Source organism: Sander lucioperca, chromosome 4, assembly GCF_008315115.2.
Source record: "Sander lucioperca isolate FBNREF2018 chromosome 4, SLUC_FBN_1.2, whole genome shotgun sequence".
NCBI lineage: Eukaryota > Metazoa > Chordata > Actinopteri > Perciformes > Percidae > Sander > Sander lucioperca.
Window position 1 is genome coordinate 26694820 of NC_050176.1, and position 16646 is coordinate 26711465.

The 16646-nt window shown below is 41.6% G+C and overlaps 1 protein-coding gene across 2 annotated transcripts; it reads right to left on the minus strand.

The window, feature by feature from the left end:
• Positions 1 to 580: 580 nt before the first annotated feature.
• On the minus strand, positions 581 to 16421 carry haspin (histone H3 associated protein kinase). Of its 2 annotated transcripts, XM_035999940.1 has the most exons (17): positions 16156 to 16421; positions 15914 to 16114; positions 14602 to 14754; positions 14025 to 14168; positions 11673 to 13201; positions 11233 to 11639; positions 8250 to 8394; positions 7206 to 7354; positions 6878 to 7066; positions 6149 to 6234; positions 5939 to 6001; positions 5760 to 5851; positions 5544 to 5623; positions 4580 to 4668; positions 2386 to 2528; positions 2175 to 2277; positions 581 to 943 (listed from the first exon to the last, which is right to left on the minus strand). In XM_035999940.1, exons 2-17 carry the CDS (start codon positions 16072 to 16074, stop codon positions 742 to 744), a joined length of 3735 nt encoding a protein of 1244 aa, XP_035855833.1. In that variant the 5' UTR covers positions 16075 to 16114; positions 16156 to 16421; the 3' UTR covers positions 581 to 741. The 2 variants fall into 2 exon arrangements, with proteins under 2 accessions (XP_035855833.1, XP_031141727.1); XM_031285867.2 differs by having other exon boundaries at positions 15914 to 16421.
• Between the last annotated feature and the right edge of the window lie 225 nt (positions 16422 to 16646).

Genomic DNA, 16646 nt, shown 5'->3' on the forward strand with positions numbered 1-16646 from the left:
ACAATTCTACAGATTACCTGGAGTCTGGCTGGTATCTTCTTTAGGGCTGCAACTGGCGATTATTTTCATTACCATTCATTAGTAATCTGTTGAATTGTTTTACTTTTATTACTCAAGTCTATTAAGTGTCTTGACATTGCTTGTTCAACCAACAGCAGAAACACCCCAAACTCAGTTTACAAAGCTACTGTATCAATCAGCAACTTCTCACACCTGAGAAGGTGGAACCAGAGAGAATGCAGAATTTGTGGTTGATAAATGCATTTATTATCAAACAGTTGGAAACTACTTTTCTGCCTATTGATTTATTAATAAATCAACAAATCACTTCAGCACTATTCTAGATTGCAAAAATTGTGATCACAATACCAGTTTCAGGTGGTGTCATTTAAACATTTATTGATTAAGAACTTGTTTCTGCATATACAATATTTGGTAACACTTTACTTGAAGGTATCTACATAAGAGTGACATGACACTGTCATGACACATGATCCCTAACTTGTCATGACAAAAACCGAATGACACTTAATGACAGAAGCGTTATGTCATTAACGTTTATGACTTGTTTATGATGTTCATGACACGTTTATGACAGTGTCATGTCACTCTTATGTAGATACCTTCAAGTAAAGTGTAACCGAATATTTATGTATTCAGGATGTAGATACGTTGTACCTTCTTCATACTATGTATGTCTGTATGTGTGTGTGAGCATCCTCACACTTCATGCGTTCAGTACTAGTGAAACATGGGGCAGTTTTGTAGCGCCTCAGTGGCAGAACTGTACTGGAGGATGTTGCCATGGAAATGAGTGAGCTCCTCTCGCATGCCCTTGGCCCCCCTCCCTCCTGAGCCCCGGTACTTCATGGAAAGCAGCTTGGAGCACAGGTAGTGGAGCCACAGCACGTTGGTATGGGGGTGGTAGGTACACCAGTTGTTTCTGAGACAAAAAGAGCAGCATAGCATTAATACATCAGTAACATAACTCTGAGATAGTTAAGTTTAATTCTGTAAATGAGCAGGATTATGCACAAAAGACTGATGATGTATGTTTCAAGCAATACAGTTTTGGTAATGGGCTTATTAAAAAGGAGAATTCCGGTCAATTTCAACACGTAGCTCTGTTGTTTGGAAATTTGGAGTGCTGTCAGTAGAAAAAAAACCCTGAAAACAATCGGTGCTGCCTACACCGTGTTATCCCCTGCTAGCGTTAGCACCCAACAGGCTTAAACAGGGCAAGTTTTAAACGTGTTTTAAGCCTCTAAACATACTCGAAATGTCATTACAAGTGCCTACCCATGTGCAGTGATTACTTCCAAGGGAACACAGCGAATCTGACTGCAGTAGATGTGACAGAAAGGCATGAAAATTGTGTTGATCCAGCCAGTGCACATACCTCTGTTTATTTCCTGTTTTCCGGTCAAGTCCACACTAGTCGATTTTCGAACTCATGCAATCCAATATTCCAGTCAAATTTGCTGTGTTCCCTCAGACAGTTAGCTTAGCTTAGATGCATCCATAAGGAACTCTAAAAAGATTAGTAATTGTCAAGTTATATCTTCGTTTAATCTGTAAAAATGTCATTTTTGCACTTTGGTTTTTGAGCTTCAGGAGGTGCTGATGGATGGATTTTGATTTTTACCTTTAAACAGAGCCAGGTTGGCTGATTCCCCCTTTCCGGTCTTTATGCTAAGCTAAGCTAACCGGCTGTAGCTTCATTTAACAAATATGAGAGTGGTATCGATCTTCTCATCCAACTCTCATCAAGAACACAAATAAGCATATTTCCCAAAATGTCAAACTACTCCTTTAAGACAAATCACAATGAACACTCAAAAGAAAGATCAGTGTCAGACTGGCAAATTGCGTTTTTTATGGGTGACTAATAAAAAAACGCATATGCCATCATACAAACCATAGATGTTTGGTGAGATCCATGTGTGTTTGGAATTTCTGAACTAATCATCTGACTAATATTTCTGGACATTAATTCAATTCAAATCAATAAGAAATCCAATGTTGGCTCGGTTATCCTCTACACATAATCTCTATTAAATGTGTAGAATAAGATCTTCTTATGCATAGTTACACTGCTCCATGTGACTCCTTTACGGCTTTACACGGCACAATGGCCGTTTTTAAATATGGCTCAGACACATTAATGCACTGACCCATTCTCCTGTCTCATTTGTCTGTAGATATCAAACTGGTAATCTCCCTGGCCCATGAAAAGCTCCTCATCCTCGGAGATATCACAGGACACCGTCAGATCATCTGGAGAAAACAAAACATATGGTTGTTAATTACGCGTCATGATTTTAACAGGGCTACATTTTTAGGTGCAAAAAATACGACGAGGGAGGTAAAAACTAAATATCTGACCGATTTCGAGTCTGGAGAGAGAATAGTCAATGATGCGAACCAACACCCCTTTAGTTTCCAGAGAGTGGGCTGCCCCATTCAGGAGGAAGCTCCCCGTCTTCTGCTTGGTTGTTTTGACCAGCACGTTGCCCCAGTGGAGGTCCCTGCAGTAAACAACACAGGGGGATAAAGTTGCTGTTACGAGCCACCAATAAATCCTCCATCACATTGACACCACATACACACCCAACTGTGCCCTGTATTGACTTACAACACAAGTTTGATACCGAGTGCCACATCTCCCATCTGGTTCTAGCTTCTCAAATGCGTATATTTGCTGTTTTTTCTAAGTCCTTTGATGACAGTAAATGAATGATGATATGCTTTTTGAACATTTGGGAAAAATAAGACATTTGAGTACATTACTTGGGGGTTTGGGAAATTGTGATGGGCATTTCATAGACTTTACAAACGTAGGGTTCGTGCAGCTTTTTAAGAGTAAAATTAAAGCACTTTGAGAGCACTTTTAAGGTACCTAAACCAAAAATTTCCAGACTCTCAAAGTCTTTAACATTCACATCTAAATGGTCAGGCCTAACAAAAATAATTGTTTGGTTCCGGTTTCCAACCGACCCTGTCAATTTATGTCCGACCCAAATTTATTTTATGAACTTGGGGAAGAAATTATACAAATTAAATAAATATCAAAATAAAAAGTTTGAGGCAAACTAAAATTACATTTTTGTACAGCACTCTTGCGATGCAAGAGGACCCATCGCCGCAGCGGCACTTAACGTTGCTATGTCCAGTTTTACGGCAGCAGCAGCGTGAGGACGGCGCCTTCAAGCAGCCCTCACCGGCCAGCTACAGCGCTACTGCGCCGCCGGGCAGCTTAAACACGTTAAACAGGGCAGATGAAACCACTCATGAACTATATGTTGTGTTTAATGTCGTTCAAGAGGATGGCAACGTAGCAAGCAAACACGATCAAATGAAAAGGTAAACACCCTAAAGTGCTCTAACGTTACAGCAAGTCCCTGTGGCTCAATGGAGGTGGCTAACAGCAGTGAAGCTAATGACAACTTCACAACACAATTCATTTGGATACAAGCGTTGCATTATGGAAGATAGACGGGATTCTGAACAGCCACCCACACACACACACACACACACACACACACACACACACACACGATACAGATTATACATCATTTACTGCCGCTGGTGCAGATGAACTAACGCTACACTCGTTACTGTACAATAAACCCTCCATGATTAATAATCTTATCAATACCCACCTACCTGTTCTACAGGCATAAACATGTAGAAACCGATATTTCAGTCTGCTCTGTCTGCGCTGTCCACTATTGTCCACCGCGCTGTGCAAACACAGCTCTACTCTGCAAGTAGCGACTTTTTACAAACAAGCTAAAATAAAAGATGTCAGTTTGTAGTCTGTTTATCTTAGTCTGCAACTAATCTTGAATTTTGGACAAACTCTTGTAAACTTAGCTGCTGTCTAAACGAACCATCCTCTCCACTGGAGCGGTAAACCTGTGGATGTATAAGACCAAAACAGATACATGGCTACTTAATATGCACGTGAATGACGCCTCACCATGTTTTCAATTTACTAAGCAACAACTGTAGGTAACAGGTAGGCTATGTTATGAAAAAAATAGAGTATCCCTCGCTACTGTAAAGAAAAAAAATAAATACAATTCCTACCTATCCCTTGCTGCCACTGGGAAAAAAATAAAATAAATTCCCTATCGACCCATGACCTCAACTGACAACCAACCACAACCAAACAATTTTTTTTTTTATGCCTTGCTTTAAATGCAATTAATAAAAATTACAGAATGCCTTCATACTGACAGCAATCAATAGGGGTGTGACGAGCCACTCAGCTCACGAGACGAGCCACGAGACTGGGTTCACGAGAACGAGACAAGATTTTAACACTATTCTAAAGAAAACTTAAATTAAGAAATATGACTGGAAAAATAGTCTTTACTCAGAGAACCAAGGTTACAATGTAACCAAGCGTTTCATTGCAGCAGTAAACAAGAGACAATTTTTTACATTGACGAGAAGTCTCGTCACATTTTAATCTCACGAGATCTCGTCATACCTCTAGCAATCAATGTATGTATATTACCACTTTGTTTATTTTACCAGCTGTTCATAACATCAAAAGGTCGGAGGACATCACCTGTGTTCAAAGTGTAGCTCCTGCTCAGCAACAGCCAAGGCAGCCGTGACCTGATGAAGGATGCTCTTCGCCACCCCCAAAGACGCCAGCTTGACAACACAATAAAGGCTTGAATTAAAGACTGCATTTGTACTCTCACCCCACAATGGGCTAATAGTTTGGGAAAAAATACTGTTTTTCGAATCAATACACTGCATTTGCAGAAGCTTATCTTTTCTTTTAGATGCTCAGCTTCTTCTTCAATGTTTCAGCATTATCTTCAGCGTACATATTTAAAGGTCTTCATTAAGTTCTAATGTCTCTATTCAAGGGACTTATTTTTATGCATGCAGTCTCTTCATTAATGTTTGAGCACATTTTCAATGTAGACAGAGTCAAACAGACATACATAATGGTTGCTCTTTGACTGCACTGGTGGAGCTGTCCCGTCTATGTGTCTGTCTTTGTCTTGTCTGTGTATTTGTCATTATCATGTGTTGTGTTATGAAATTATGCTTTTGTGTGTTTTTTTTGTCTTATGATATCCTATTTTGTATTGTTGATGATGCATTGTCATTTTACTGCATTGTCCGATTATTGCATTGCAGGAGTTAATGAGGATCCTAAACTAACAAAACAACATTCTTACAGTGTGCAAGTGTACTGAGCTACATCTAGTGTAATGAGAGTAGAGTGTAGTGTTGTGTAGTGTAGTAATGCTTCGGTTTGAGGACAGAGTACTTGAAACTCCGACTACAGTAGTATAACTGGCAAGCATTTTAACTTAAAAGTAAAGAAGTTAAGGAGGAGACACACTCGTCTCAGCATACAAAAGAAAGCGGGACTTGAAGTCGTAAACAGAGTGTGCTAGCTTCAGCTTCAGAGAGCAAGAGACACACTGAGCAGTCACTGACATGATTGATGAATGCTCAACATCACTGCAAAACACTGTACAGCACAGAGGGGAGGTTATTAGGCAGCCTACCGTTCCATTGCTGTTCTCTAGGTCCATGCCTCCAAACTCAAACTCCAGGATTATGAATAACTGATCCTTTTCAAAGAAATCTAAGCAGAGAGGAAAAAGAAAGACCCAGTGAAATAGACAAAACACATAGCCTGGTCTTACATGGATAGATTTTGGTCAGCTACTGCAACCTGACGGACACGTTGACAAACGTGAACAGGCGTTTCTCTCACTGACCTGGTCGGTCGTTCTCAGAGCCTCTCTGCTGGTCGAAGGCGTCCCAAGCATTCAGGAAATCTGGAGGGTAGCAGCCCTGAACGCAGTGGAGACTGCGAGGGAACAAGTCGAGTCACATTAATTAAAAATCCAAACGACCGAGACGCTAGCGGACAAAAAGACCAAAGAGAGTTGCTTACTCGTTGAGTCCAATAAAGCCGTGAGTCTTGTTCTGCAGCTTCTCTTTCAGGCTGCTCAGCTCCCTGGCAGAAAAACAAACAAACACACAATGCTGTTTAGCTGAACTCTCATGTGGTTTCCAAGGCTCATCATTAGGTGTCCCCCCTAATTATTGTATCACAGCAAATGGAGTAGTGTGAAGTGCAGTTTGTACTTCATGTACTACTTACTTTGAGATAATAATCTCATGGAGAATCTCTCCTAAAGTCTTCTGATCCTCTCCATTCACCTTCTCACTGCCCTCTACTGGAATGATCTGTCAAGACAAAAGTCACCGTTTTACTGCAGAATACACACACATTTTCATCAAACGGTTATAACAAATCTTTATCGTGGAACTATGTGGTTTCTTGGCATTTGTCATGCCTAGACCAAACGCTTTGCATTGTTTTTCTATAATGCTATTTTCAATTTAACATAAAATGACTATGGAGATTCACCTTGACTAGGGCTGGACCAACTGTAATTTTTTATTCTTTTTTTTTTAATATACATTCAAAGCGAATGTGTGTCGTATTTTGTGATTTGATTTTATGAACAAAATCCTCAATTTGACTAAAGTGATGCATCAGATTAAATGAGTTTTTTTTTTTTATGAAATCAACTTTTATTATTAAATCAACTTTCTTTAATGAATTGAACGCGTCAGTTTTGTCCATGGTCAAAAGCTCTGGAAAAAAGCTAGTAAGTGAACCTTGAGTTTAGAATATTATGTCAAAACATTTCTGTCCAACAAGGAAGTTCCCCGTCTTTAAAACATATAGCCCACTTTAAATTCTAACACTTAAGATGTAATATGTTTTAAATCACATTGCACATTGATCTTACACAATACAATGCCTAACACACAAAGTAATGCACACACAGAATAAAAATACTGTATATACACAAACACATACTTTGAGTGCAACAGTGTCTCCTGAGGCGTTGGTGGTGGAGAAGACCTCACCGAAGGTCCCTTCCCCTATCTTCACACACTGTTTCATACGGCGAGGGAGTATACACTCCTCCCAGGGCAGAGGGCGCTGTTGGCCACACTCAGCATACACCTTCTCTGCATCCGACAGATCTGCATCCTCACACACAATCTGTGACAAAAGACAGGAGGGAGCAGGTGGCAGACATTCGCATCAAGTGTAACAACCCATTCACAGTCAAACACCAAGCATGTAGAAAATACGTAGCAAAAACTTTTAAAAAAATCTTGACGGCATAGGTGTACTGTACTGTAGAATTGCGGCTCAGCAGCTGTGACCGGAGGTGTTTGGGGAGCGGTGTCCGCGAGGGTGTGGCAAAAAGGTCCTGGCTGATATCCAACTTCACTCTTCTAGGTGACCCCGACACTGACAGACGTAAACTGCTCGGAGTGCATATCACTTAAGAGAGGGAATGAGGGATGAGAGACAAGGAAAATTAAAAAAAAAAAAAAGGACAAAGGTGGCTTTAAATTCAATTTTAAAATGTCAATAGTCCCAAAGAATCGAGAGACAGATTACAATTTAGTAGGGCTGTAGTCAACCAAAGAAAATCTTAGTCAACTGAATTTCTACCTACACAACAATCTGCACTTCATCTCTAAATTACCTAAATCGGCCACAGTGCACTGAGTGCACTCTACCTGGTAGCGGTGTGTGTCCACCAAAGCGTTATTCCCTGAGGCCAGTGTAGGTTTTTAATGCTTTGCAATGGGAGTGCCTCGTATTTACACTATGCTACAAACACCAGCAGCGTGATGAGGGGCTGAGCGTCTACTCTGTGCTGAGCGCTGCACGTCTGGAGTTTTTTTCTGGTTGCTGAGAGTTGAAAACGCTACACTCGTCACTGTCCCTTTTTACCCAGCTGTCCAATCATAGTGGAGGAGGGGCGGGACAAAATCACAAAGACCAACCATCATCACATCCTACATGTACAAGTGCTGAACAACAACAACAACGGAGAAATGAATACTGCTGGAGCGTATATATCTGTCCTCTCTCCCTACGTGCTTCAGCTCTCCCTTCATCCAAAGCAAGGGCCAGAAAAGTACTCTACTTTGTGCCAACATTTTTACTTCCGCAGATATTCCGGATCATAGTAACCAGACTCAACCAAAGCATCTCAGCTGAAAAAACCTCAGCGCCTCCAATGCGCTCTAGCGCTCCCAGCTGGACGTTTTCAGAAGAGTGCCTGGCTTTTTCAGCTGCGAAAAAATGCTTTGGTGGACACGCAGTCGACCAACCAACCGACCTGCAGACGGCAGCCCCACAACTTAGTATTGCCTGTGTGTATTACCCATGCCCTTGCGATGAACAGAGAGGGCCGCTTTGAGTCGACTCCAGGTGTGTGTGTTAGGTGTGAAGTCAGCCAACAGAGACGAGAGGTTGAGGCGACTCGCTTTCACCGGGGTGGAGAAATTGATGGTGGTTCCCAACAGCTCCTAAACACAGGAAGGATTTCACAATGTCAATGATGCCACAGCTCCACATGTCGTCATTTTAAATCCTCCTAAACTATTAACATTTAAGTACAGTTGGGTGGATTGTAGTAGAAGCGAAAACAATACATACTTTAAACCAAAATCGGTTTGTGTGTGGTGTTTAGGTTGGTATGTTTTGGACCAACCTAAACACCACACAAAAACACAGAATATTTTACCTTTAACTTCTTGTAATACCTTGCCATGCAGATAAGTTGGCGTTTTGTTTGCCCAGGTTGAGAAATTTTGTTTGTGGCATTCACACCAATGGGAAAAAAAAAAAAAAAAACTTTTGAAAGACCCAACAAAATGTACTTTGTTGTCTGTCCCAGTTAGCTCATTGTTAATGAGAACAATCCATAGACTTTATGTCAAAGAGTTTTCATTCAGGAACTAATTTCCACTGAAGGTAACAAAAACATTCTGTGGAGTAGCCAGGGCACTTTATCTGGAAAGTGCCCTTGTTGCTGCAGTAGTTCCTAAAATGAACTTTGAACGTAACAAACAAAATCGCATTCACCACCATTACTGTATATTAGGGAAGCGACATGAATCTTAGACACAGATATCCCAAACTTTAGTCAAATGAACCAAAACTGTTCACAAGGGTGGATAGCACTGAAGATAAATTGGAAGTAGAGCTGGACAATATATCAATATTTTATCGATATCGTGATATGAGACTAGATATCGTCTTAGATTTTGGATAGCGTAATATCATAATATGGCATAAGTGTGGTCTCTTACTGGTTTTAAAGGCTGCGTTACAGTAAAGTGATGTACTTTTCTGAACTTACCAGACTGTTCTAGCTGTTCTGTTATTTGCCTTTTCCCCACTTAAACATTATGTCCACATTACTGATGATTATTCATCTAAAATCTAAGTGTGAAGATATTTTGTTACAGCACCAACTGTCAACCCTAGAATATCGCCTCGATATCGAGGTATTTGGTCAAGAATATCGTGATATCTGATTTTCTCCCAATCGACCAGCCCTAATTGGAAGTTGTTTTTCTTCTCTTTTGTCATTTGAATGAACAAAGCCTTCATTTAGAACCTTGAATATGGCATCAAGTAGCATCACATGAAATGCTGGTATGTTAAATCACTGATATTTTGTGACCAGCTCAAATATTAATTCAACCTCCCAGGCTCTCTACATGAACAGAAAAACAGAAAAAAAAAAACTTTTCAGTTGACTTGAAACTATTTTTTGACACACATAATGGATAGACTGACACAAGCATTGTCTCAGATAATACATATTTGACAAATCAGGTGATGTTTAATATGTTCTTGTATCATAAAACCTACAGGAAGCCACATTAAAGTGATGCTAAATGTCATCTTTGCCAGGAAAATATAAAAAATACCACCACATGAAAACAGTAATAGGGACCCTGCTGATGAACATGCATTCAGGTACTGAAAGACTTAAGTGCCACCTGCCCGACTTGATTTTTTTCTTGACAAGCACACTATCAAAGTTACAATCTTCGTTCGTTCTCTTTGACGATAAGCAGTAATTGTTGCAGGTTTGTTTTGGGATCTCAGATCCAAACCGCTTGTGAGTTTTCCCGGGAATGCCGCCTGACACCCAGTTCGTAATACTGCAAATGCAAGGGCTTTCGTCAGTGGCCTATAGGCTCAATCACCATTCTGTTACCTCAACAGTGACTTAACAGACATTTATATTAAAATTTTGGAGATTATTACTTTAAATACTGCAGGTGAACAGCATCTGGCAGACATCGTCACCACATTTAAGAGTAAACTTAAAACGCCCCTCTTTGATAAAGCTTATAGTTAGAGAGTGAGGAGTTGCAGCGTTCACCTAGACCGGCGGGGGAGGATGTATATAGCTTCAGACACGGCACCCCTTCTTTGCTTCTCTTCATAGTCGTCAGATTCATCTACCAACCTTATAGAGCTGGCTCAGGTTTTCCTTGGACCAGCTCTTAGTTATGCTGTTATAGTTTTAGACTGCCGGGGGACTTCCTTTGACACACTGATCTCCTCTCTTCTCTCTCTCTTTCTCTTTCTATCTGTGTGCATCCATGTCCCAGAAATGCTTCTTACTAACTTAGTTCTGGGAAACTTTATTCCCCAGAGCCCTTATGTTTTTCGCCCCGCAGTTTTCCTTGGATTGGGGTGGCACCTTAATCATGGTTGCAGCTGTCGCCGTGGTCCTGCGCCGCGCCATGCCCTGCTACGTCCTGCTATGCCCTGTAACGCCCTGCTAGCCATGAACTACTACGACTACTATTTCTAGTAATAGTTCCATTATCTTTATTGTGACTATAATTGCCACTGTTCATCACACCCCCAACCGGCACCGTCAGACACCGCCTAACAAGAGCCTGGGTCTGTCCGAGGTTTCTCCCTAAAAGGGAGTTTTTCCTCGCCACTGTCGCACTAAATGCTTGCTCTTGGGTGAATTACTGGAATTGTTGGGTCTTTGTAAATTATAGTGTGGTCTAGACCTACCTACTCTATCTGTAAAGTGTCTTGAGATAATGATGAATGATTTGATACTATAAATAAAATTGAATTGACCTGAATTGATTGAAAAGGGCTACAGCTGACCAATACTTTTCACTTTTTAACTAATAATTTAGTTGAAAGGTTCATCGCTAGTTCTGACAGCCCAAAATAAGGTCTTTACACTGCTTGTTTTGTCTGACAAGGGCTAACCAATAATCAATACTGTCAATTACGATATCAGTCGATAGACATTCAGCGAATAAACAATGTTTCAGCAGTACTGTGCTGTGTGTGTGTGTGCATATTGTTCTCACCCGTGGCTGTGGTTTGTGTTGTGTGGAGATCAGCTCGTCGATGCTGCAGTCCACAGCCTTGTTACCGCCAGTCTGTGCAGTCCTGCTCCTGAACACTTGTGTGCTGGCACTGCCTTTGTTTTTCCAGCGACTCACGCTCAGACCACTTATGCATGCCTTCCTGGTTGTCCCAGGCCGGTCCGTGGACGCGCTCTTCCTTTTCTTTTCTTTAGGAGCCAGATATGTCTTTTTTCCTTTCTGGGAAGTGTTGGAAGAGTTCTTCACAACTTCTTCTTTGTCTGAAGCAATCTTGTCTTTAGAGCTAGTTGAGCCTCTCTTTTTCATGTTGACTTTCATGGCAGAAGTTTCTTCATTACAGGGATAGGTGGACCTCTCACACTGATGGTTAGTCTTTGTCTGGTTATCACTGGCCGAGTCTGACACATCTGTGGGTAATTCAAATGTTGTGTCTTTGAGCTGCAGAATTTCTTTTACTTGTGACAATGTTACTCTCTTTACCCCAACAATGACTTTGTAAGTTATACATTTTTCCTTTAGCGTCGTCGTGAGCAACGCTGCCTTTTCTTCCGTTTCTGGGTCTTTAGACTGCGTCTGAGCTACCGGACTGTGAGATGTGAGATTTTCTGGGTCCTCAATGATATGTGTGTGGTCATTGTCAGACTTGTTTGGGTCTGAATTCTGTGGTGACAAAGACATCTTTTTGAGCTGAACTGTGCATTTCTTAGTTAGACTTTTGTCCTTTAATGCAACAGCAAACGGTGTTTGCACAGAGCTGTTGGCTGGTAGTTGTGTGCCCATGATAAACTCAACGCGGCTGTCTTTGTGGTAGGTAGATTCAGCATAGAGTAATGATTCTGGCTGCGCCATGGATTCCTGTGTGGATGAGTGTTCAGCTGACAGTGAATTGTTAACGCTTTGACTGCCAGTCACTGAAGCTGCATGTTCAGAAGATTCAAAACTATTTACTGACTGTATATAATCACTGGTTTTAACGTTTGTCACAGATAAATTAAGATCAAATGATGATCCTAAAGAATGTAAAAGGTCAAAAGTTTGACGGCTGTCCACAGACACTGGATGTTCACTTGTTTGCCGGCTGTGGGCTGAGCTTGAATATCCCAAACAGGATGAGTAGGTTGTTTGACTGCATAGCTGAGAAACAGTGATGCTGTCCAATCTTCCTAGCTGCACGGAGCAGTGCTTGGTCAAACATTTCTCCTTTAGAGCCTCTATCAGCCACCCTGATCCACCGGCTGCTGACACAAAATGACTTCTGCTTTCGCTGTCATCAGTAGAGAGCAGATTCAGACTTTGTAATTCCCCAGCATTCTTGGTTTTTGTGTCTTCACTATAGCTTTTGGCTTCCACACTACAGCTTCTTCTCTTGTTAGTGCTCCTGGGCTCCAAAACACCAGAAGGTTCTTCGTTGTGATGCAGGTCTGGTTCTTGCTCACCAAGGCTCGACTGCAGCTTCTCCCCAGAATTGGGTGGTGCAAAACGTGGTGCGGAGACGCGCTGCCCTGGTGAATCCACGTCTTCTTGGAATGTGCTCAAGACGCCTATACAACTCACTGACACGGATGGCGGGTTGGAAGATTGATCATTTATAGATAAGGGTTTAAGGCGTGGCCGTTTGCTGAAGGAGCCTGCTGAGGGCGTGGAGCAAAAGATGGGTTTCCTGGGGCAGGGTCCGAGGCTGTGATCCGTCAACTCATTGAGGGATATCTCTTGGAAGGGGTTGCTGGCAAAGCCGGCAGTCCCTGCAGCATTCATTGAGTTCTCTGCACTCGATATCACATATGTTGGGGGGACCCTCCTTGCCCGAAGAATCCTCCTGGAAGCCAAGGATCCAGAAGTAAAGTCATCTGAAGAGTCCAGCATACTGAACGTTGATTTAGGGAGTTGGGGTTTGGTGGCAGCAGCATGTCTGCGGCGGGTTACAAAACGGCCCGCAGAAGGAAGATGATCACTGAGAAAGAGAAGAAAGAAAGCTAACGAATACAGCTATCACTGAGGACATCTAGTGGGTGTTCAGACTGAAAGGAAAACTGGAAAGTTATCACAGCGGCAACAGTTTTATCTTTTGTTGCAATGACTGCAAGGTAAACAGTAGAAATATGGTTCAAGTTCCAAAGCAATCCACCAGGAATGTGCACTTACACATACCTAATTGGCCATTGCAGCACCCTGCCTGATGATGTTGCATTGTTAGACAGTTAAATCTTTTCGCAGGTCGAGCCTGCGTTTTTTTGCATCTGAGCTCTGCGTCGGCAACCCCTGCTGTGCTGCCAGACTGGCTCAAATGAATAGGAAGGCTGTGTTGCATGTATGTAGAGCCAAAGTCGGTCTGAACACTTCCTCAGACAGACTTCAGCTTATTAATAAGGTGACAAAATGGATTTGAAGATATCATGTTGGGCTCTGGTAACCGCTGACGGGTATTTGTTATTTTTGACTTTTGATATTAATTTTAAAGCAACGCTTCAGTCCCCCTACAGGTTGTCTCATTGGAACTACAGCTGCAGCTAAAAGTTACATAGTGTTGCTTTAACAAGCAGCCGTAGATCTGAGATTTCAAAGTGCAGCGTTCACAATGAGTGGTGGGTATTTTAGGAACTGTTGAAAACAGTTGGATCTGCTTGAATGCACAAGTCCTCTGTTAATGCCAGTATTGTCAAATGTATCCTTGCAGACACTGCTGTCCTAACAACAACAAAAAAAGAACCATAAAAGTCTGTACATGCTGACAATCATTCACAGTGTGTTCTGCTCATGCCCATTTGTGCACAGACCTGGATGTCTTGCTCTGCTGAGCAGGCTGAGGACAGAAGGGAGAGATGTTCTCCTCATCAATGCTGGTGTCTGTCAGACATAAGATGGCCTTTTTCTTGGCAGGATGCCCCGCTCTACGCCTAGCAACACCAGTCCTCCTCTCTCTGCAACATGAAAAACGGATGAACATGTTAAGGGCAGTAAGGATACAATATCAACATGGCTTTTCTCTTGGCACGGTGGACTGCTTTATCACTTGTCTTCTTCGCTATTATGATCAAGAAAATAAATAAAACCAACCAATGAGCAAGGTAGAACATGGGGCATTAGCAAGTAGGTTAGGGGAAAAAATGTTAAGACATTAAATGAAAAATAAAGACCCTCAAGGATATTTGGTCTCTGCTGTGGAGGACAAAAGGTTTATCACACAATATTATAAAACCTTGTAGTGTAATGTAATCTGACTGGGAATGCAATCCATAAATGTTAATAATATTTAATTGGTTAACGTTATTAACGGTTTACTTATTACAAAAGGCATATTAATGAAATAATAACATCTCATCAAATTTGCCAGCTGCATTTTTATTCACAGACCTGGTTGTCTTGCTCTGCTGGGCAGGCCGAGGACAGGAAGGAGGAGGGGGAGTCTCCTCATCACTGCTGCTGCTCTTCTCAGCCAGACATAGCATGGCCTTTTTCTTGGCAGGACGGCCTGCTCTACGACTAGCAACACTAGTCTTCCTCTCTCTGCACAAAATGAAAAATGAAAAGAAAAAAAAAAAAAAACACATTAGGGGCAGCAAGGATACAATATTGAATGTGAGAGCAAGTAGGCATAGGTAGGGAAAAGATTTAAACGATAATTGGCCTAGAATGGGTAATCTTGAGTATTTTTGTATGCCAATTCTACAGGGTAGCCTAATTCAGATAGCTTTACACTGCCAGGGCTTTGTGTACTTGAAGAAGAGCCAGACCAATAATGGAAATAATTTTTCAAAAAATAATTTTGGCCTATTTTGCTTCCATAACATGTCTTCATTCAGACTAGTGGGAGAAAAAAAAAACATCCAAAATACACATTCAGGTTTTTATTTTACTACACTTTGTGCCTGTAGATTTCTCCTAAATTCACCAACAGCTAGCATTAGATAACGCCTCATTTGCATGACATTATTTAAACATAAAGATATAACACTTCTTTTAATGTAAGTAATCAAGTGGGGAAGTTTCATGGTGAGATCTATTAGTTCTAATATTTCCCTTATCACCTAGAGTGTCTTCCCAACAATCACAACCGTATGGGGCGGGGCTGCAGCCATACACTCTTAGATAGGAGCCACGCAGTGGCGATTTTAGATTCAAGCCCCCTTAAACTTAATCTCAGCCCCCCTAAAAATTATAATAATAAAAAACTTAAATCAATTTTAGTGCTTCAAGTTAGAGTTTGCGAACTTGTCCATTAGTGACAGAGGGCAAACAGTTACAGGCTCAAAGAAACAGGTTTAATATCCTGTGTCGCAGTCGCCGATGCTATGCACCTGTAACCCAGTCAAGGAAAGTTTTATTTTTTATTTTGTTATTGTTTACACCTCATTATCATTTCATTTGATTCTGGTAGTCCATAAAGGGACTTTTGTAGTTTTTTCATATGTTCAATATTTTGCATGTATTCTCTGTTAGAAATACATATATTCATTGTTATCCAGTGAAATTAATGATTTAGCTGGGGGGGTTAACACTTTTGCAAGGCACTGTATCCGTGTCACAGTCTCATTAGGGGCTGAGCCCCCCTAAAGGTCTCATCCTAGAATCGCCCCTGGGCGCCAGGCTCCATTATGTCAGGCTTCATCCCAGCAATGTGCATCCGTTGAGCCAGACGACTAAAGTGACTCTCGCCTTGACATACCTTATCATCGGAGGTTTTGCGGGTTCAAAGACAGACATATCACCGTCTGTTGAGGGTGTGCTGTCGAAGGCCTGCTTGCGGTTTTCCGGTGAGATCCAGGCGGACAGCTTTCGCCTCTCCTTACCGTAGGTCTTCAAAAATAACGGCTTTAATGGCTTCATGTTTAAAATCACAGATATAACCGTGCCAAACGGATTTTATAGCAACGGGTAAAGGCTTGTTTAAAAGCATCTAACGTTAACGTTACAAATTAAATACACCACCAGCATTAACATCCGCCAGTCAAGTTAGCCTAGCTCGACCTTTTGCAAACTGTGCTAATTATATTAACGCCCTTACAGCTCATCAACAGTGATCCACGAAACTTATTGTAACTCCATTTAATTAGCTGTTTTAGCCCATTTCCATGATGGTCTATTATCTTGTTTGTATCTCGTTGATTATTTTCCCGAATGAACCCGCTCCGCTGATGGCTGGACCCGCTTCCTTTTCAAACTGCTGGTTACTGGTCGATGATTGGTTAACAACCGGTGACGATGGCAGCACAGCGCCGCCTGGCGGATTGGAGTAGTTACAACTTTGAGATGAAGGAGAGAGGAGGAAACGGCATCTCTTTTTATGTGTACCCTACACAAGTGGTTCTCAAACTTTTTTCAGTAATGTACCCCTTTTGAATTGTTTCTTTAAGCCAAGTACCCCCTGACCAGCGCTAATCATTTTCGGTAGAAAAAAA